This window comes from Bufo gargarizans, chromosome 2 (genome assembly GCF_014858855.1).
Source record: "Bufo gargarizans isolate SCDJY-AF-19 chromosome 2, ASM1485885v1, whole genome shotgun sequence".
Taxonomy (NCBI): Eukaryota; Metazoa; Chordata; class Amphibia; order Anura; family Bufonidae; genus Bufo; species Bufo gargarizans.
The window spans coordinates 34,061,885-34,084,738 of NC_058081.1; the positions used below are offsets into that span (position 1 = coordinate 34,061,885).

General features: G+C 45.7%; 1 protein-coding gene across 1 annotated transcript; it reads right to left on the reverse strand.

Moving 5' to 3' along the window:
- Nucleotides 1–1,782: 1,782 nt before the first annotated feature.
- Nucleotides 1,783–22,550, reverse strand: LOC122929276. The gene is made up of 3 exons (XM_044282795.1): nucleotides 22,415–22,550; nucleotides 4,127–4,258; nucleotides 1,783–3,201 (listed from the first exon to the last, which is right to left on the reverse strand). The coding sequence occupies exons 1-3, from the start codon at nucleotides 22,428–22,430 to the stop codon at nucleotides 2,606–2,608; spliced, it is 744 nt and encodes a 247-aa protein (XP_044138730.1). The 5' UTR covers nucleotides 22,431–22,550; the 3' UTR covers nucleotides 1,783–2,605.
- Between the last annotated feature and the right edge of the window lie 304 nt (nucleotides 22,551–22,854).

The following is a 22,854-nucleotide window of genomic DNA, read 5'->3' on the forward strand; positions in this document are numbered from 1 at the left end:
TTACTAACCAGAAATATGTCTATTAGGTGTATTTCTGGCACAGATTGCAGTGCAAAGGTTATTTGCGCCGCAATCTATGACTTTTTCTCATGCCAGGTCTAAAAAAGGGGACAGGCCAGCAGGTCCACCTCATCATTTTCTACACCTGTTTTAGGTGTAGAAAATTGTCTAAATTTACACCAGCAAAAGACCTGGCGTAGATTTAGATGCAACGGTGGATTTGCCGAACTTATGTAGAGGCCGGAACAGCAGCAGTACAGCATGGATGAAGAAAGGCTAGGGTGTTTAGGAGTAATAGCAGCAGTAGCGGCACAGCATGGAACCGACAAGGAAGAAGTTGTGAGTGTGGCTGTATAGGCGGAGTAGTAGTGGTGGGTGTGTAGGGGTAATGGTAGTGGCAGAAGGGGGATTAGCAGTGATGTTGGCAGCAGCCATACAGTATGTAACATTATGACAGGCAGAAAATGGCAGTGGCATGATTAGGCTGGCGATAAATAGCCACCATCAGCAATGACAGATCTATTCATTGGCTTCAACCAAATGTGTGTGTGAAAATCTTAACTGATCCATGTAGGTTCTTAATGACAAAAGTGATGTTTTGTACGCTTGTGGAGGCCAATATTGTCTGTTTGGGTGTGATGATGTCACCTTCTGTGTTGAATACCCTCTCTGAGATGACCCTGGAGGCTGAACAAGACAGTAAAGAAAGAGCAAATTGGGCCAGTTCTGGCCACTGTTCAAATCTGCTGGCCCAGACATCCATGGGGTCGGGGAACATGGTATGTGCCAGAGAGAGGCCAGAGTCCTGGTAGGACTGAACCTGGGTGTTCAGGCAGTATATCTCAATTTGCTGATTTGCATTAGCCTGGTGCGACACATGAAAAAACTGTTCTGTCATATTAATGACGTGCAAGCATACAGTTTGCAATGCTCTCCAGCATGCCCGACGACCCAGTTATTTCCGGCTCCGCCCACCACTGCGATTAATGGTCATCATGGACAATGTCTTCATTATCGGCCTTGTCCTTCTGCACCACCAACTCCTCCTCCTGCTCTTCCACCTCCTCTAATGGTAGCACCTCATCCTCCTCCTTCACTTCCTCCTCCATGAGAAATTGTCTGTGTGGGTACCCAACAGCTACAAGGCTGCCAATGAGATGCGGAAGCTGTTCTTCTGCCATCCTTTGTTGCATCAGCTCGAGTGTTTTCTGTAATTTAAATATGTGGGTGATGACAGTGAATTCTGAAGTTGTCCTTACTGACAAATCTGGTGGCCTATTTGAATGACCTGAGTATGCAATCTTGACTAGCTGGAGTTGGTGATGAGACAGTCAGTGGGATATTTGCTGCTTAATGCACTTTAGCAAAAGGATTGTCCAGTTTTAACACCGCATGCAAATGCTTCACTTTACTCATATATTAGAGTGATGGGGTGTAGAAGCAATGTCCTGCCCTGTTTCTGTTGTAGACAGGAAGATTTCATTGAGGAGGAGTCAATAGTACATGGCCTCATTGCTCTGGTGCTGCGTTGCTGCTGTGAAAGACATGTATTGTGCCTGCCTCTAACAGCTGCTTCAGGTGTCCATGGTGGCGTGCACCTTGCTCTGCAGCAGCAATTGCAAAGAGCAGCCCTCATTCTCTGTCATGTGAGACTGCTGGTACTAAAATTGGGATGGGGCAAGGAGGAAAACAAGGGAGGACCACCGTCCCCTTCCAACTTAACCCCAAAAAAGACTCCGACAACTTAGTTTTAACAACCAATCCTTTACTGGGTGATGATCGGCCACCTCCTCCACGAACCATTCCTCCGATGCGGTATACCACCCTGGCTTCCCAGGGTGTACGTACGCCAATAACTCTTCACCACGAACTTCCATTTTCCACCTCTGTGACTTCCATTTTCCACCTCTCACCGAACCTCAAAAGAGAGACACAATGAACCAAACTGGTCTTGCAACAACATATCACATTTAAAAAAAAAAAAAAATTTAATATAAATTACTTTATAAACGTATAAAAATAAACCTGAATCCTAAGAGCGGGAGGGCGGGCAACTCAGCTTACCCTGTCAAGAGGAAGTCCCTACACTGACCTCCCCTATATATATCCACCTATACTACTCCTCCCACTGGCTCTCCCCTTCTTTCCTTACTCCACCTGCAACTTCTTTAACCCCTTACTATTCTCCCCCCAACCACAAACCGGGGGCCTATTCTTTACCCCTAACTAGGGAAAACATAAAGGGAGGGGAAGGGGGACCAACAGTCCCTCATCACCCTCGCTACCCTGTCGGGTGCTCTCCAGACTGCTGGTACTAAAATAGGGATGGGGCAAGGAGGGGAACAAGGGAGGACCACCGGCCCCTTCCAACTTAACCCCAAAAAAGACTCCAACAACTTAGTTTTAACAACCAATCCTTTACTGGGTGATGATCGGCCACAGCTAATATTTTCTTTTAACAAAACGGTATAAAAAAACACCACCTCCTCCACGAACCATTCCTCCGATGCGGTATACCACCCTGGCTCCCCAGGGTGTACGTACGCCAATAACTCTTCACCACGAACTTTCCTTTTCAAATGCCGCCACGGAGGAGGACCGTATCTTAAACAGGGCTCCGACCACCACCCAGCAAACTAAAAGCCTGTTCGATGCCATCCCGCAAACCGGACAAAAAGATATCCAGTCCAATTTCGGTGAGGTGCACACCGTCTGGCCTCATCAAAGATCTATTATCGCCCTCTAACTGCCAATGTCGGACAACCACCCCTCCCTTAGAACGCACAAAACGGGACATCCGGGCATTCAATGTCTTCCTGCACTTTTCCATAGCCTCCCTGTCCCTGGCGCCATGCCAAACTACTCTTGGCACTACCTCTGACCACCCTATAACCAGCTCCGGGAAGAACGCAGGGAAGCGCTCCAAATCAGACCTCATCAACGCCATTAATTCCAACATCCTCTGGGAACACAGGTCATTCCCACCCGCATGTAAGACCAGTATCACTGGCCCCACCGATCTACGACCAATCTCCACCACCTCCGGCAACACCTGGGACCATCTCTGGCCCCGAAGCCCCCTCCAGTCCACCTCGACTTCCCTGAAACCCAGGCTGCGACCTCCAGGCCTGCATTCCACCCTCTGCGCTGCCCAGAAGATGTAGGAATGTCCAACCAACCAGATCACTGGACGAACGACCCCTGCAAAGAAACAAAATTAGCAAAAAAGACCAACAAGTCTGCTACGCATGCAACCACCTACACCAGTCTCAGTTTTTTATTTTTTATAATACCTAACTCACCAATAAGTCTGGCCTTACATACCGCACAAGGCAGGCCGACCTCCAACGACCAATCCGCATGACATCCGCTTCCGGCAACCCTGCCCTAGCCGCCTCCGTCGCCGCACCTATTCTAAAAGAGTGGGTGCCAAAATCCCGCTGGTCTAACCCCAAATGCGCCAAACATTTACGTAACACCGAGAAAAACTGAAATTTTGTCAAGGGAGACCTGTCAGCATGCGCAAAAAAATTCCCCCCACTAACCCTTACCGCCCGGTAATCTGATACCAATCTTATAGGGCAAGCCCCACCCGAAACCGGATGGATAGGTAAACACACCCCGTTCCCAAACTGATCGGTTTTCGAGCGACGAATCCGAACCCTCAGCGCATTATTACTGAGAATCACATCCGTCACCAACAAACCACCCTGTCGTGAACTTGAAGGCGCTACCAATTCCCCCACCTGTAAAGCTGCGAAAAAAGTAACGCTAAAACACGCCGCAACTAAAGCCTGCTCGAACCCCGATGAACACACAACTTGACACGCTTCCACCAATCTGCCCAGCAAACTAAACGAAATCGGACGCCTACTATCACGCACCACATATTCCTTCTGCCACCCCTTCATAGCCTGACGGACCAAGAAATTTTTAGTGACATCTGACCACCTGCATAATTTAAAATAAAAACCCACCCCCGCCAATTTACGCCGCGCAACTGGAGCCGAAACCCCTTGACCACGTATCCGTAACATCCACTCCACTGTAACCTCCAAACGCACATCATCCCGTGCCGCCACTTCCCTATTACCCCTTACCGCCAACCACTCAGCCCAGGCCTTACCATGCGCCTGCCACGTAGCCGGAGTCACCGAAAAACTGACCAACGTCATTAATTGCTGACCACTAGACGTCACAGGAAATCCGGGCACGCCATGCCATCCATTTCCGCCTCCGGAAGAAGGTCCCGAAAAACCTGCAACGAAAATGAGAGAGGGCATCAGCAATCCTGTTATCCACCCCCGGAACATGACGGGCTCTAAAGTAAATATTGCGTTCCAAGCACCGCAGGACCAAATGCCCCAGCAATGCTAGGACCGGCAATAACGAAGAGGACAACCTGTTAATACACTGAACAGTGCCCAAGTTATCCGACCAAAAACACACGTGACAATTTTCTAACCTATCACCCCAAATCTCCACTGCCACTACAATAGGGAACAGTTCCAGCAGCGTCAGGTTACTCATCAAACCCAGAACTCTCCACTCATCCGGCCAAGGGGAAGCGCACCATTCCCTACCCAAAACCGTACCAAAGCCACAGGAAAAAGCCGCATCCGACCACAACTCCAACTCGCAAGTAGATATTTCCTGCGAATTTTTTATTTTTTTTCAATTAATGGTTTTTATTTTCATAAAAAACACACATGTATAAAAAACACGTGACATGTAACATGTAACAGTACAGGTACATATATCTCATTGTACAAAATATTTTTAAAATGTACAAAATATTTTTAAAGTGTACATAATATTTTTAAAGAGAACACAGTGAAGTAAGGACGTTATTATCAGCATATTACACCAGAAGTGCTGTTAGACCAGATATTGAGGATACAACTCAATATATATGAATCAGGTAACTTAGTAATCAAGAGGGGGGGGGGGGAGAGGGAAAAAGGGAAGGGGAGGGAGGGAAGGTAAGGAAAGTAGACAAGGGGTCGGGGGTAGGTAATTCCCTGTCATGATGTACATATGTTCAAATGGAAGACATCATGAGAAATGCCTGAATTCTTTCCACGGGTTCCAGATTTTTAGAAAAACTGATCTTGTTCTCAGTTCCCAGTGGGAGATTTCCTCCATTCTATATATTTGGTCTATCTTACTATACCAGCACTCGAGGCTGGGGGTATCTCGAGTAAGCCATAGCTTCGGGAGAAGTAGTCTAGCTGCGCTTAGCATAAGTAAGAAGAGAGAAGCAGTGTGTTTAGGGATTTTCTGAACTCCTAGGGAGAGAAGGGTTAGTTCCGGGGTACAGGAGATATTAGTCTGGCATATTTTGTTGATGGTCTTCAGTATCTCCTCCCACCACCCCCTGATCACACTACAAGTCCACCATATGTGAAAATAAGAACCCTTCTCTGTTTGACATCTCCAACAGAGATCTGAAGCGTCTCTGCTGTACAGGCAGGTTTTGTCCGGGGTTTTATACCAGCGGGATAGGATCTTATAACTATTTTCTTGCACTCGGGTGCATCTAGAGATTTTATGTGGGGAGATCAGTATGGAAGAAATCTCAGCCTCTGATAGGGAGCGTTGTAGATCTCTTTCCCATAGGCCCACCATAGCCGGTTTGGGGTCAGAAACTGAGCTTTTTAGGTTCCTATATGTTGTGGAGATAGTCTTGGAGGGGTATAGCTTAGCGTTTAAGAGCTTTTCAAACCAGGAGAGTTCAGTATGAGTCGGGATGCTTTTGAGTAAAGAAAGGGCTTCTTTTTTAAAAAAACCTAATGTGATAGGGTTATCAGGTTTGATTTTGAAAAGGTCGCATAGCTTTTGGTCGGATAGCAAGGTCCCCTCTGTGTCTACTAGTGTCTCTACAGGGGAGTCAGAGGTGTGCAGGGAGGGGGGAAAGCTATCTCTAAGCTCTTTCGGAGCCAGGGAGATTATATCCTTAATTAGTAGCAGAGGGGAGGGGAGGGATATGGAGCCTTTATTAGTTACAAACCAGTTCCAAGTCTTTAAAGTATTCCTAATCACCGTATTAGGAATAGAGCGTAGACTAGGGAGGGGTTTTCCTGATAACAAAAGGGCCCTTAAAGGAGCTTTTAAAAATGAATTTTCCAACATAACCCATGGTTTGGAGGGGGGGGGGGGGGATCTAATCCAATCTATAATCCTAGACAGGAGAATAGATCTCATGTATATTTCAGGGTCAGGTAATCCTATCCCTCCAGTTTTTTTTGGTTTAGAAAGAGTGGAGAAGGAGATACGAGGGGCCTTGCCTTGCCATATAAATTTACGTATATGTTTGTTCAAGAGAATAAAGAAAGTCTTGGGTAATTCTATGGGGAGAGTCTGCATTAAATATGTAAGCCTAGGCATAACGAGGGACATAAGGAGGTTTTTTTCTCCCAAACCAGGATAGGAATGGAAAGTCAATTGAGTCTAATTGGGCAATAATTGATGATAGTAAGGGTTTAAAGTTTAAAGCATAAAGGTCATTTAAAGAGGGGGTAAGTTTGACACCTAAGTATGTTAATTGCTGGGTATCCCAGTTAAAAGGGGTGGAGGCTCTGAGGGAGGAGAGAGCCGCTCGGGACAAACCCATGTGTATCACCTGGGATTTAGTGGGGTTGACTTTAAAGTTGGATATAGACCCAAATCTGCTCAGAAGTGAGAGAATTATGGGCATGGACTTCAGGGGGTTAGTTGTAATAATCAGGAGGTCGTCTGCAAAGGCAGCTAACTTAAATTCCAGTCCCCCTACATGAAGGCCTCGGATGTCTCTCTCCTGCCTCAAAGCCCGCAAAAGTGTCTCCATAATAAGGACAAAGATAAGAGGGGAAAGAGGGCATCCCTGTCTAGTCCCGTTACTAATTGGGAAGTTAGATGAAAGGATTCCGTTGACGGACACAGACGCCGAGGAGTGAGTGTACATCGAGAAGACTGAATTGATAAAAGAGTCTGGTAGTTGACCAGTCTACCCTATCAAAAGCCTTCTCGGCGTCTGTGCCGATCAAGATTAAGGGTGAGGATTTGTAAGAGGCATAAAAAAGGGAGTTCAAGACTTTGGCAGTGTTATCCTTTCCTTCTCGGCCCTTAACAAAACCCACCTGGTCCGGGTGGATCAGTAAAGGAAGGAACTTATTCAGCCGAAGGGCGAGCATTTTGGCCAAGAGTTTTAAATCTACATTGAGTAGAGAAATGGGACGGTAGTTGGAACAGGCGGAGGGATCCTTCCCACCTTTAGGAATTATAGTAATGGTGGCCCTAGTCATGTCGGGAGAAATTGGCTTTCCCTCCAAAGAGAAAATGTACATTGGGAGAAGGTAGGGGTTCAGAAAGCAGAATAATATGAAATCGGGAGGCCACTGGGCACTTCCCACTTGGGGTAGATTTTATGGCTGACTCTAATTCTTGGGTCGAGAAAGGCCTGGTGAGAGATTCTTTCTGGGAGGAGGTCAGTGTTGGGAGAGTGAGGGATTCCATAAAGAGATTGATACGGGGTATTTTCTCTTCAGGGGAGTATTTTAGCTCTTGGGAGGGAAGATTATATAGGGACTCATAGAAGAGTCTAAATTGGGCAGCGATTTCCTCAGATTTAAACAAGGACGAGCCCTGGGGGGTTTTAATGCATTGGACAAATCGGGACTCCTTTCTCTGTTTAATCCTCCTCATCATGTATTTAGAAGCTTTGTCGCCATGAGCGTAAAACTTCTGTTGAGAAGATAAAAAGTACTTAGCAGAGCGTTCATTCAGGAGGTTCTTAAGTTCAGTCCTTAGAGAAAGGAGTTCCGACAGGTGCAAGGCTAGGTGAGATTGTTTGTGTTTCTTCTCTATAGCGTGAATCTGTGACAAAAGAAGATTCAGTTTTTTCTCTGCTTCCTTTTTGAGGAATGAGCAGAGACTTATAAGCTTGCCCCGGATATAGGGCTTGTGGGCATCCCATAGCGTTTGGGGGGATATATCTGGGGTATTATTAATAGAGAAATACTCCTCAAGGTGAGAGGCTATCTGGTTTTTGTGGGCGGTGTTATTTAGTAGTGATTCATTGAATCGCCAGTTTGGGGTTCTAGGGGGGGAGGATAAAAGGTGCAGTTCGCAGGAGATTGGGGCGTGATCTGATAGTGTAATATCGCCAATCTTAGCTAATTTGCATAATTGTATTTTTTCTTTAGGTAAGAAAATATAATCAATCCTGGTATACGTGTCGTTTGCTGCAGAGTAAAAGGAGAAATCTAACTCGTCTGGGTGTAAACACCTCCAAATGTCTACCAGGCCCAAATTAAATAATTTAACTTGGAGGGATCTGAGGTTTTTATGAGAGATTGAGGACTTTTTTGAGGAGTCCAGAAGCGGATTTAGGGTGAGATTAAAGTCCCCTCCTAAGATTAGGGAGCCTTCTACGTGGGCCTCTATTAAGTTATGGAGGGAAAGGAGCCAATCCACTTGACCTGAGTTTGGGGTGTAGACATTCACTAGAGTGAAGGTTTGCTGGCCATTTTGTGCCCTTCAGAATAAGGTATCTGCCTTCTGGGTCTAAGGTTTGTGAAAGGAGGGTGAAAGGGAAGTTTTTGCCGAATCCTATGCTCACACCCCTTGAGGCGGCACCGCTGGTCCCACAGTGGAACCAAGTGGGATATTTGGCGTAAGAGAGATTGGGATAGTGGCCATGTTTAAAATGGGTCTCTTGGAGGAAAACTATAGAGCCCTTAGCTTTTTTCAATAGAGAGAATATTCTACACCTCTTAGCGGGAGATCTTAGCCCCTTAACATTATAGGAAATCAGGTGGACGTCAGTCATTATCTTACATAAGGTGTGGTAGGGGAGAGATTAGATGACGTCGACCTGATTTCCCCCAATGCTTGTGCTGTCTGCCAGGGCGAGAGATAAAGGACAAGCAAGTAAAACAAAAAGACCTGTTTGTGAAGGGAAGGAGACCGTGAGCATGTAAAAGTAACCTGACATCTTGCGTCTATAGAGCAGCACTGGGTTATCTTGTAGTTGAAGAAGGAGTACCTGTCACAAGAAAAAACAATAAGAACAAATAACAAAAAACGAAACAAGAGCTTGAGATCAAGCTCAAACCTAAGATTACTGTTAGAGCTTGATGGAGCAATATACAGTAATTTTAACAATGTCATTGACGTCAGGGGGGGAATTAGACTGAACGTCTTGTAATATTGTAGATAATACCCTTAAAGGGCCAATACTACTGGAGAGCCAGATAGTAGGGAAAAAGCAGGTAATCATTTATCTGGGAGAGAGAGTCTTTTAGGGGTAGAGGCGAGGTAACTTTTCTTGGTCTTCTGCGATCTTGGGGTGCGCAGGGTCTTCCAGGATGATATCGCAGGTAGGGATGTTAATGCTGGAAGGCTCTGGACCATCTCCCAGTTTTCTATGTCCAGAGGAGGAATTTTCAAGTGGGTGTAGACTTTTTCTAAGTCCCCATAGGAGGAGATGTTGACACGCCGTCCTTCATATGCAAAAGACAGACCGAACGGGAAAGTCCATCTGTACATGATGTTATGCTGACGGAGCCATTCCGTTAGTGGCTTCAGGGATCGACGCTTCTTCAGGGTGGTCTGCGATAGGTCCTGAAAAACTGCTATAGGGTTGTTCTCCCATCTCAGGGGATCTGCTTGCCTGGCACCTGACAAGATAGCTTCCTTGACAGGAAAGTGCAAGAATTTGCATATAACGTCCCGAGGAGGCTCTGAGGCTTGTGGCTTAGGACGCAGGGCTCTGTGGGCTCTTTCTATTATTACTTCATGGACCGAGTCCAGTCCCAGGATTTGCAGGCAAATTTGAATGACAGCTTGAGGAACATCCACTGGGGACACAGACTCGGGTATTCCACGGAAACGCAGGTTGTTTCTCCTCCCTCTGTTCTCCTGCTCCTCAACAGCTGCATACAAGGAATTAAGGTGATTTTGGCACATCATGAGGCTATTAGCTGCCTCCGATTGATGGCTGATGATGATCGCTTGATTATCTTCTAGGCCCTCCACTCTCCTGCCTATGTGGCGGACATCTTCCTTGATGGAGGCTAAATCTAGGCTGATGGGGCCCAGGGCGTCTAATAAAGCTTCTTTAAGGTAGGAGCGGGATATGGGGAGGTTATCAGGGTCAGGAGAAACATCTCTTACCCCTTCTGATTCGTCCGCTTCTTTAGCTGATCTGCCGCTCCTAGGACTGCCGGGCGCCATCTTGGGATCTTTGTCCACAGCAGCAGCCGCTGCTTTTCTGATGAATCGATCCATATCGCCGGGCTGGCTGGCTGAACGGGCTTGACCTGCTTGATCAGTATCTTAACCATTTTGGCGACCAGTGGAGCAGTAAATCCAGGCTTATAAGGGTGTATCTGCTGGAGAGCAGCGCTTCACATGTCTGCTCTGTCTCGGCGCTAGCTCCGCCCCCGATATTTCCTGCGAAATATAACACGTATGGCCGTTGTAAGAACACAAAAACTCCCGCCACACCTGTAAATCAGCCTTGAGCGACTTGGTCAGTCGGATGCGGTGACTAGGGAAAATCACCCCTTGCATCGCCAACGATAAACGCCGCGAACAGACCCACCCCATAGGCATAATCCGGCAAGCAAAACAAAACATACCCAGGAGAGACTGCAGCTGCCTAAGAGTCACCTTCCGCACCACCAGAAACCCCTCAATCAAAGGCTTGAGCCCAACCAACTTGTCCTGTGGCAAACGAAAGACCATGGCCACTGTATCTATTTCGATACCCAAGAAAGATAACCGCATCACCGGACCTTCCGTTTTCTCAGCCGAAATGGGAACCCCAAAACACGCCATCAGAGCCAAAAAGGAGGACAAGAGAGTCTGACAGACCCCCACACCCCCCGGCCCTACAAACAAGAAGTCATCGAGATAATGAATTACCGACGACCAACCAGATTCAAAACGCACAACCCACTCCAAAAACGAGCTGAACAGTTCGAAATAGTGGCACGAAATGGAGCACCCCATGGGCAAATAGGTATCATAATAGAAAAAACCCTCAAAACAACCCCCAAGCAAATGGAAACAATCCGGGGAATCGGCAAGAGTCTAAAAGCCGACTCCACATCCGATTTAGCCAACAGAGCTCCCTTCCCAGCATCTCTCACTAACGCTACCGCCCGATCCAACGATACATATGACACTGACTCCTCCTCCTGAAGTATAGCATCATTCACCGATGCGCCCTTCGGATGAGACAGGTGATGTATCAGGCGAAATTTGCCTGGTTCCTTCTTGGGTACAACACCCCACGGCAAAACCCTCAAATTGGGTCGTAGACTCGTGGCAGCAGGAGTCGCATCGAGCGGTCTGAGCTCCCGATGTTATCTAGCGGGTGTGTCTTGACCAGCAACCTAGCGGTTCTTGATTGGTTAACTCGGTCATCCACGTCATCACAAGTGACCTCAGGGGTGAGGTGGCAGGAGCAGTACCAGCTCCATCAGCAGCAGCCTGAGTCTACAGTCGCTGATGAGTAGCTTTCTTCTCCCGCATAGTGAAGTAACTACTCACCAGCAGCAGCAGGTAGACCTGGAGCAGAACCTGAACCAGCAGGTGGTGGCATACTTGGACAGCACCCTGCCAATGCACACTGCGCAGAAGAAAATGGATTTGTGGCCGCAACTAGCAAAGTTTGCCCTTGAAAAGCAGTCCTGCCCGGCCAGTAGTGTGGCATCAGAGTGGGTGTTTAGTGCGGCGGGGGCCATAGTTACCCCAAGGAGAACTCGCTTGTCCACCCAAAATGTGGAGAGAATGACCTTTGTCAAGATTAATCAAGCGTGGATCAGCCAGGATTTCCACCCACCAATTCCAGATGCATCAGACTAGATCATCCATGGTGCCACACCAACACTTTGACAAAAGATACTGGTTTCTTCTTTCTACCTGACTCAGCTATTACTCTGATGCTGCCACCCGCCTGATGCCACAAATCTGATGGCAAGTGCTCCTTCTTTCACCCACCTTCGTTAGCGGGTACTGGTAATACCACCCACCGCTCCACTCTGTCACCGGGTCACTTTGTGGTCTCCTAATGCAGCTGCTGCTGCCATATCCACACTATGTCACCTTGTCACTCTGTAGTATCCTGATGCTGATGTATCCACACTATCTCACCTTGCCACTGTTTGGTATCCTGAAGCTGCTGCTGCCTTATCCACACTGTCACCTTGCCACTCTGTGGCCTCCTCCTGATGCTGCTGCTGCTTCCACCACCTCCACACTCTGTCATTGTGCCACTTGTAGGCCTCCTCATACTGCTGCCAAGTCAAGACTCTGTCGTTGGGCCACGCTGTGGCCTCCTCTTGATGCTGCTGCTGCCGCCACCTCCAGACTCGGTCATTGTGCCACTCGTAGGCCTCCTCATACTGCTGCCAAGTCAAGACTCTGTCAATGTGCCACTCTGTGGCCTCCTCATACTGCTGCAAACTCCAGATTGTGTCATTGGGCCACTCTGTGGCCTCCTCCTGATGCTTCCACCTCACCATTATTTCATAGGTCCTCTCTGTGGACTTCTCTTGCTGTTTCCACCCTCCCCACTTCATGACTCGGTCACTATTTTGTCTTTCGGCCTGGCTGACATCATCATTTATTTGATCCTTCTTGTGATCTGTCAAGAAGGAAGGAAAAATGAGACCCACAACGGATCCTGTCTGTGTAGCAGCTGTAAGGCCTGTATGGTCCCATCAGAATTGGCTTGTAATTAGGTAGCCAAAAGCAGGAGTAGGTACAAAACACAGATGACATGCAAATATTCCATTCACGTGTCATCTCTGTTTTAGAGCCACTCCTGTTTTTTTGTGCATTAGCAATACTGATGGATTATTGAGCAAATGCTGACCCAGTGAAGGCGGATGCTCCCCGGGCAGGATTCTTTTTGGTCATGGGGGCGTTTAAAGGTTGGCATCCTTTAAGGGTAGGGGAAGATAGCAGGAGGCCAGTGTCGCAGGAGGCTGGTGTCGTTTGCAGTTAAAAGAAGTTTGTAGTTCAGCCTGGGAGGAACGGTTATTTAGATTAGCATTTTCTTTGGCGTTTTTTGGGGCGTTACGCTTAGGGGAATTGGTCTGTCCGACAGTTAGTCGGTGGGAGGGTTGCTTATTGAAGACATGGATTTGTTTAACGATAGGGTGGAATTCAGTATTCATCGCTCAAAGACAGATGTGGAGGGTAGAGGGCGTAGAGAAGTTCTGTTCGGCGTTCCAGGTTGTGCCATGTGCCCAGTGCAATGTATGAGGGAATATAGGATGGAAATGAGGAGGGGGGTTTTACCATTGTTAATGATGGGCCGTTTTTATCTCGTTTTCAGTTCGCTGAAGTTTTTTCAAAATGTTTAAAGAGGTTGGGATTTGGTCAAGTGGGGTACTCAAGTCATTCATTTCGGATTGGAGCAGCGACGGAGGTGGCCCGTTGGGGGCTAAGTGATCAAGCGCATTGTGCGTTGAGAATCGATTCGTTTTAGGTCTTATATCCGTTCAAATCGAATGTAAAATGGAGGGGGCTTTATAGGGGTTGGGGGGTTTGGCAGCAGGATTGTTCTTTGCTTTGGTCTCTCATTACAGGTGCAGTTCCAGCCCTAGTGTGGCTCGGCCGGATGGTCAGCAATTGGGTTTCCCACAATCGGCAGTGGTGGTAAGGTGGTTGGGGCGCAGGGGTATGATGTGGGCTCGGGTTTTGCTGGAGGTACATGGTTTTTCATGCAGGATAGGGCAACCGACGTGTTAGTTTTGCATGTGGGCGGCAACGATTTGGCAGCACAGCCATTTAGGGAACTACTTTGGGATGTGAAGTTTGACATGTTGCGGTTATGGGCTTTGTTTCTGAGATTGATGACCGTTTGGTCCGATATAGTCCCGAGGAAGGTTTGGAAGGGGTGCCAGATCAGTGGAGGGTGTAAACAAGGCGCGGATTGAGGTAAATAGGGCTATGGGTCATTTTATGCCCAGGAATGGGGCAGTAGCGGTGAGGCATACGGAGCTTGAGAATGGTGTGTTTTTTTTTTTGGCGGGCTGATTTGGATTTGTAAAGTTTGGCGTTACAGGAAGGGATTGAGACAGCTTTGAATTTATGGAGGGACGCACATACTTAAGGGGTCAAATATGTGTGTTTGTGGCGGGGGGATGTCATTGAAGTTGGTTATATTCACAGGTGAGGATGATGGTAGGGCTCCTTGGTCGGCGCTGGACTCCCAGTTGTGACGAAATTAAAATGGACCGTTCAGTGGTGCTTCTGAGCTGGTGGGCAACAGCTGGAGGCAAATTGGCTCACCCCAGTGGGGTAATTTCAGTTATTTGGGGCTTCAAGGACTTCCCCCTGGGTGGATTTATCATTAAGTGTTATGGTTTTTTATATATGTTTGTTGTATGTTAATAAAATGGCTGCTGTGGCCAATTTATTCCAGCTTGGTGTCCTAGTTTTATTAAAAGGTTAGTGGTAGTTCGGAATAGTGGGCCGAGAATGCATCGGTGGGGTTAGGGCCGGATTAGAGGCAGGTAAGTATTAGGGGTCGGAAGAAGGGTAACCAATGCCTCCGTCATGAATTCTAAATTATACCAGCAAATTCTAAAGGAAAATGTCAGGACATCGGTCCGTGAGATGAATCTCAAGAGACTGTGGGTGATGCAGCAATACAAAGACCCTAAGACCAAGGAAAGCAAAGAAGTAATTTAAAGTTTTGGAGTGGCCAAGTCAAAGTCATGATTGTAATTCAACAGAAATGTTGTGTAAGGGCCAACAAGAAGCTCGTGGAAGGAAACCCACCAACATAACAGAGTTGAAGCTGTTTATACGGAGGAATGGGCTAAAACTGCATCTGAGCTTTTGGGACATTGCAAATCACCATTTTTATGGCTGGCTTAGTCAGTGTGCAATTTAAGGTAGACATAAACCCATCATTTTCTGGGGTTTGAAAAACACACAATTCTTTTCAAAAAACAGTATTTTCCAGATCTGCAAGTGTTAAATTCAAGTTTAATATATACAGCTTTCATATTCTGTTACCAAAAAAAGACTTTTTTGGCAATCTACAACATCTGTATTAGTCAGTGTGCAATTTTTTTTTTTACAAATATCTGTTTATTCATTTTTGCAATAATAGAATAAGCATCTTTTGACATATTACAGGTATAGCAGAAAGCAAGTTTTACAAGAATTGCAGATACAGAGAAAACAAACAGATATAGCTACCATCCACCAAATTACATCTATTTGGGGTTCGTAGAGCGAAAAGCTAAGATCATATTCTATTCATATGACCCTACAATGGAGCGTAGCCAAGTTGTCAATGCATACAGAAAAAATATTTAACCAAGCTGGCTTTGGTGGGGAACGTTAATCTACAAATAACCATATCGAACGAAAGGAGGCTAAGAACATCCTCCTAACAGCACTCAGATCACAAATCACACTCGGGTCACTTGTCTCATCCTGGTGGGATGAGGATTGTGAGTAAGCAAAGGTTAGCCTCCTCTCTAGAGTAGGAGACTCCATTGTCATGACAAACCACAGCAGCATAAGGTTCAACCACAGATATTCCATGCGGCTGACAATACCACATTGATGTCATCCAAAATGGCAGTGATATTTAGAAGTGCTAAACGAGAGGTCCTTAACATGGATTTGTTGTTAGTGAGGTGCGAACAAACATGTGTCGTAATTAGGAATTCCTATATTTCTTCCATGGGCTCCACAGTTGTAGAAACTTGGAGTGAGACCTGTTAGCCCGGCTACTAAGTTCTTCCATGAGGTATAGTTGGTCGACTTTCAATTTCCACTGGGTAATGGAGGGAGGATCTGGGCTAAGCCACCGCAGCGGGATAACCGATCTAGCTGCTTGGACAAGCCATGTGGGGAGATCAAACGGTCTAGGAGACCAGCCTTTAGAGGGTAGCCACCAAAGAACTGAGATTGCGTTAAGCTGAAGGGAGGAATCGCATATCCGGTTGATTTCCTTTTCAATGTGAGACCAGTAACTGGTGATTAGCGGGCAAGACCAAAATATGTGACCAAGTGTGCCTTTACCCTGAGAACAACGCCAGCCTACATTCGTGTTTGATAAACCCATTTTGTAGCGTTTGCTAGGGTCATTATACCATCTGACCATCGTTTTGTATGAATGTTCTTGAATTTTTACACACCCAGAGAAACCGTGAGACCTTAGATATATGTGGTCGATATCTGTCATGCTAAAGGATACTCCCAGATCCTCCTCCCACTGGACAATGTAGGTTGGTTTGTTTATTTTCAGTGAACCTAGTAGATTTTTGTAAATAGTAGAGATTACATGTTTAAGTGATGTACGTCTTAGTATCAACTGTTCAAACCAGGTAGATTCATTTAAAGTTGCATATTTATCCTGAAGTTTAAGGCAAACATCTTTGAAGATTTTTATATCTAAGAAGGTAGCTTGTTTCAAACGTTGGGAAAAGAATGTGTTCAATTCTGGTGTTGTTTTCGTATGGGTTAGTAACTCCTTGATATTCAAGTCTTTAAATGTGTTCCAGAAATCTGGAGGGTTGGTGACATTAGGGTATATCAGGAATGGACAGAGTGGAGAAGGCATGAGTCCAGGGGGATCAGAGAGAAGATGCGAGTGACTAGATAGGGTGTTGAAGACCGAGTAGATCCCTTTGGTCAAACCCTCTATGGGGGGATGAGGTTTTCGGACTTCCCATAATCCCGCTAGCTGACAATTGGTTAGTGTGTTTAATTCTATATCTGAGCCTGAAATCCTGAATTGGGGGATGCATAGTTGCAACCACCTTTTCAGTTGGACCGCTTTGTAGTACAGCTGAGCGTCAGGAAGGCCCATACCTCCGTGTGTACGATTTCTGGTTAGTTTGTTGTACGCTATACACGATTTTCTGCCTTTCCATAGGAAAGATGCAAATAATGACCGGGTGGAGACAAAGAAGGAATTTGGCAAATGGATAGGAACCATTTGGAGGAGGTATAGGAGTTTGGGGCATAATAGAGGTTTGTAGAAGGTTATTTCTGCCAAGCCATGAGACAAAGGGGAGAGACAGAGAACTCAATTGGTCTTTGACTTTTTTCAGTAGAGGGACATAATTTATGGAATACAGCTTCGTTGGTGAATTTGTAAGATATATACCCAGGTATTTAATTTTCTCCTGTTGCCATGTGAAAGGGTAGGAGGTACACAGCTTATAGATTTGAGAAGTTGGGATAGTAATATTAAGAGGTTCTGATTTGGAGTAATTAATTTGAAAGTTTGAAAGTATTCCAAATTGTTCAAACAGGGCCATTAATGGAGAGAACGCTTGGGTGGGGTTTGTGATCAGGAGCAGAAGGTCGTCCGCAAAGGCGGCGCATTTATGTTCAGTTTGGTTAGTTTTCAGTCCCTTTATCAATGGATCATCTCTTATTGCTTGTAGTAAAGTTTCCATAGTGATAATGAACAGAGTGGGGGACAACGGGTACCCCTGGCGCGTGCCGTTGCTTATGTTAAAAGGGGTAGATAAAGTGCCGTTGACCCTCACTCTGGCACTAGGTTGATGGTAGAGAGACATAATCGCGGTGATGAAGGGGTGGTGTACACCAAATCTGTGTAGGGTCCTTTGCATATGCAGCCAATTGACTCGGTCAAACGCCTTCTCGGCATCCGTACTGAGAAGGATAAGAGGGAGTTTTTTGTCTTTTGCTAGCTTGACCGCATGAAGGATCCTACAAGAGTGGAAATTGCCTTCTCTGCCCGCCACAAATCCAGCTTGATCAGGGTGAATTATTTTTGGAACTACTTTATTCAGTCTATTTGCTAAGATCTTTGCCCATATCTTGACATCTAAGTTAAGAAGTGAAATTGGCCTGTAGCTGCCGCATTCCATTTCATTCTTGACTTCTTTTGCTATTACAGTTATAGTAGCTTCTAAGGTTTGCTTTGGGGGAAGGGCTCCCGTCATCAGTGACTGGCACCACTGTAATATGAGGGAGCAGTATTGGTAGGAATTTTTTGTAGTAACCAGCGGGTAACCCATCTGGTCCTGGAGCATTCCCATTGGGTAGGGATTTGACTATGTCCGAAATTTCATCGCTACAAATAGTAACAAAGTACATAAGGCCGAAAAAAGACATCTGTCCATCCAGTTCGGCCTGTTATCCTGCAAGTTGATCCAGAGGAAGGCAAAAAACCCTGTGAGGTAGAAGCCAATTTTCCCCACTTAAGGGGGGAAAAATTCCTTCCCGACTCCAATCAGGCAATCAGAATAACTCCCTGGATCAACGATCCCTCTCTAGAAGCTATAGCCTGTAATATTATTACGCTCCAGAAATACATCCAGGCCCCTCTTGAATTCCTTTATTGTACTCACCATCACCACCTCCTCAGGCAGAGAGTTCCATAGTCTCACTGCTCTTACCGTAAATAATCCTCTTCTATGTTTGTGTACAAACCTTCTTTCCTCCAGACGCAGAGGATGTCCCCTCGTCACAGTCACAGTCCTGGGGATAAATAGCTGATGGGAGAGATCTCTGTACTGACCCCTGATATATTTATACATATTAATTAGATCTCCTCTCAGTCGTCTTTTTTCTAAAGTGAATAACCCTAATGCTGATAATCTTTCAGGGTACTGTAGTTGCCCCATTCCAGTTATTACTTTAGTTGCCCTCCTCTGGACCCTCTCCAGCTCTGCTATGTCTGCTTTTTTCACTGGAGCCCAGAACTGTACACAGTACTCCATGTGTGGTATGACTAGTGATTTGTAAAGTGGTAGGACTATGTTCTCATCACGGGCATCTATGCCCCTTTTGATGCAACCCATTATCTTATTGGCCTTGGCAGCAGCTGCCTGACACTGGTTTTTGCAGCTTAGTTTGCTGTTTATTAAAATTCCTAGATCTTTTTCCATGCCAGTGCATGTTTTACCATTTAATAAGTACGGGTGACTTGCATTATTCCTTCCCATGTGCATAACTTTACATTTGTCAGTGTTAAACCTCATCTGCCACTTATCTGCCCAAGCCTCCAATCTATCCAGATCGCTCTGTAGTAGTATACTGTCCTCTGTAGTGTATATATATATATATATATATATATATATATATACAGTATACTGTCCTCATCAGTGTTAATTACTTTACACAGTTTAGTGTCATCTGCGAAAATTGATATTTTACTATGCAAGCCTTCTACAAGATCATTAATAAATATATTGAAGAGAATAGGGCCCAATACTGACCCCTGAGGTACCCCACTAGTGACAGTGACCCAATCTGAGTGTGTACCGTTAATAACCACCCTCTATTTTCTATCATTGAGCCAGTTACTTACCCACTTACAGACGTTTTCTCCCAGTCCGAGCATTCTCATTTTATATACTAACCTTTTATGTGGTAAAGTGCCAAATGCTTTGGAGAACTCCAGATACACGACATCCATTGATTCGCCGCTGTCAAGTCTAGAACTTACCTCCTCATAGAAACTGATTAAATTTGTTTGACATGACCGATCCCTCACGAAGCCATGCTGATATGGCGTTATTTGCTTATTTCTGTTGAGATGCTCTAACATAGCATCTCTCAGAAAACCTTCAAACAGTTTACCCACAACAGATGTTAAACTTACCGGCCTATAGTTTCCAGGCTCTGTTTTTGGACAGTTTTGAATATTGGCACCACATTTGCCATGCGCCAATCCTGTGGGACATTCCCTGTCAATATAGAATCTGTAAATATCAGAAATAAGGGTCTGGCTATAACATTACTTAATTCCCTTAGGATACGGGGGTGTATGCCATCTGGTCCTGGCGATTTGTCTATTTTAATCTTTTTAAGTCGCTGTTGCACTTCTTCCTGGGTCAGACAGGACATTTTTAATGGGGAATTTATTTTAACATTTGGCATGCCATCTGACAGTTTATTTTCCTCAGTGAATACATTGGAAAAAAAAATATTTAACAGCTTTGCTTTCTCCTCGTCGCTCTCTGCGACTCCCCCCTCATTACTCTTTAAAGGGCCGACACCTTCAGATTTATACTTTTTAACATTTATATAATTGAAGAACATTTTAGGGTTAGTTTTACTCTCTTTGGCAATTAATCTCTCAGTCTCTAGTTTGGCCGCTTTTATTTGTTTTTTACATGTTCTATTTTTTTCCTTATAGTTTTTCAGTGCTTCCGTGCTACCTTCCTGTTTTAGTGTTTTATATGCTTTCTTTTTGTCATTTATTGCTTTCTTTACAGTTCTGTTTAGCCACATTGGTTTCTTTTTGTTCCTTAACCTTTTATTCCCATACGGTATGTACCTCTCACAATGAGATTTTAGGATGCTTTTAAAGATATCCCATTTTGTGGCTGTATTTTTATTTGTGAGGACTTTATCCCATTTAGTTTGGCCTATGGCCTCTCTTAGTTGGCTAAATTTAGCTTTTTTGAAGTTTGGTATTTTTGTTCCTCCCTGTAGAAACGCTCTTTTGAATGATAATTGGAAGGTTATTACTTTGTGGTCACTATTTCCCAGGTGCCCCCCAACCTGCACGTCTGTTGTTCTGTCAGGCCTATTGGTTAATACTAAGTCCAGTATGGCCGTCCCTCTAGTCGGGTCCTGAACCAGTTGGGAGAGGTAATTGTCTTTGGTTATTGCCAAGAACCTGTTTCCTTTAAGAGATATACAAGTTTCAGTTTCCCAGTCTATATCTGGGTAGTTGAAGTCCCCCATAATAACCACCTCATTATGATTTGCCGCCTCGTTTATCTCGTTTAGTAGTAGGAACACTGCTAGGTGGAAGCCTCTGCCTAGCAGTGTAATAATATAGACAAAAATCCCTTGCCCAGAGCTGGGCAAGGATGGTCATCGGGGCATAAAATGCTCCGTTGTTCATTTCATGGTGGCTGGAGGGGTGAAGATGGGAATATGTCTGGTTTCAGCTCTGAACTCGGAAAACCCCTTAACACGGGTTAGTTAGTCTTAATCATCATCACTTCTAAAACTTATTTTACAAAAGGTTCTTGGACTGGACATTATAGAGATAGAAGTTACCCAGATCAGAAGACTCGGCACAAGGAGGGACAGAGGAAGAGAATTGAGTTAGACAAACAGATATTGAGTTAAACATACACCAGAAAGCACATAGTTTCCAAATCAGTTCATTTGACTAGACCTTACTGTCACGGTCTTTGTTGTGCGCCGTGACACATTAGCCGTGCATGCTGGTTGCCAGGGGCAATGCGTTGTCACAGCATGTATGTGCTTTGCTCCCCTTCTCCTGGTTCATCCCCTGTCTGGTGCTGGAGGGGTTAATTCCTGGCTGGGTGTGGCCACTAGTTTTTTATTACCTATTGCTTCCAGGCTGGAGTCAGTTGTACTCCAGCCTTTGTTGGTGCTGGAGCTTGCTCCTGTCCTGGGTGTTTTATCTGCCCAGTTCTTGAGGGCCACCTAGTTGGACATCCATGTATCACCGATGTCATCTATGTTCCCTTTGTCTTTACCTTCCCTTCTCTACCCCTCTTATGTGTGTGGTTGGTATGGTTGGTGTTTTATGTCTAGTCATTGTCACATGTCTGGTGGTGTAGTAGTTTAGCATGTCTGCTAGACATCCCCCTATCTTTCATTGTGACTTGCGGAAGGGGGTGTATGGGTTCCCCGGAGGGGGAATAACTACTTGGTGAGCAGCTCCACCAGGGGCCGCCATGCTTCCTGTCTGCATGGGGTCTGGTCATTGTTGTGGCTGCGGCAGGTAGGTACATGTTCTTTACTAGGCCGGTAGAGACTCCTGTTTATCTGCGTCTGGGATGAACAGGTCATCACCTGCTCCTAGCCTTATTTCAGGGATATTCAGGGAGTCTAAGGGTACTAGGTTCCTGTGTATGAGCCCACCTACCATCTGGGTCTGCTCATATGGTTAGGAGTCAAGGCAAGGATTATGGCGGCTTTAGGAGGTGATCTGCTCTCTTTTCCTGGTGTTCAGGCCTCGCTGCTTTCCCATTTTCCCTCGTTATACGGTGCAGAGTTTTCCCCCACTCCCCATTGTGACAGTATGTCTAGCTGCGAGGCCCTCCCACTGGACAGACGGAATCTCCAGAAAAGGAGCAGTACCATCTCCAGCTCACACAAAGGTTCAAGGGCAATTAACCCCAGACTCTAAGACCCACAATATTAAGAGCCAAGAGACCACACCCAGGACACACCTAGATCCCCACCGGCCAGATAATTAACCCCTCCGGCACCAGACAGGGAAGGCCCCAGGAGAAAGGTAGAGGCACCGACATGCTGCAACAACTACACGTTGTCCCTGGCAACAGCAAAGACGGCTAACGTGTCATGGCAAACACAACAGAGGCCGTGACAATTACCCTCAAAAACAACTCACCCTGGATGGGAGGCTTTGAGACTCAAAGAGAAGGCAGAATAGAAAGGTTAAAAAAAATACTTTTCTTACCTTCGCAGCTACTCATTTATTCTTCTGTCCCCGGGTGTCTGTCCTCCTCTCTGGTCCCGGATGGGTTAATGCTGGTTTCTCTAATCCCTGTTCGAGAGGCCAATTTACTGTCAGAGAAATGATCTCTTGACCTATGTGCTCTCGGTCCCAAATTATGTAATAAGTTCAACAGCCGTTAGAGAATCAACAAACCATAGACACACGTGGGGTGGGATCAATGATGATTTCTGTATTTGATTTCAGAGCTGGAGTGTACATACAGTCACGGATGTTTATACAGTATGGAGATTCATCTTAGAAGACTACCTTATAGTCTTTATCATATTTGACTAGCAGCCTAGAGCGTCTGTAGCTTGTTAGTGTGTGTCATGATCACCCTCACTGGAGTTCATGTGATGTGTGGGTTTGGCAATTGATTTAGCTAAATTATTACTATTCCC

Bases quoted from the DNA above. Each gene is read 5' to 3' on its own strand.
- LOC122929276 (XM_044282795.1), bottom strand. The intron at 3,202-4,126 runs GTAAGGCCTGGG...GTTTCTTTGCAG, and splicing joins GGCTACGTGGCAGGCGCATG to GGGTCGTTCGTCCAGTGATC.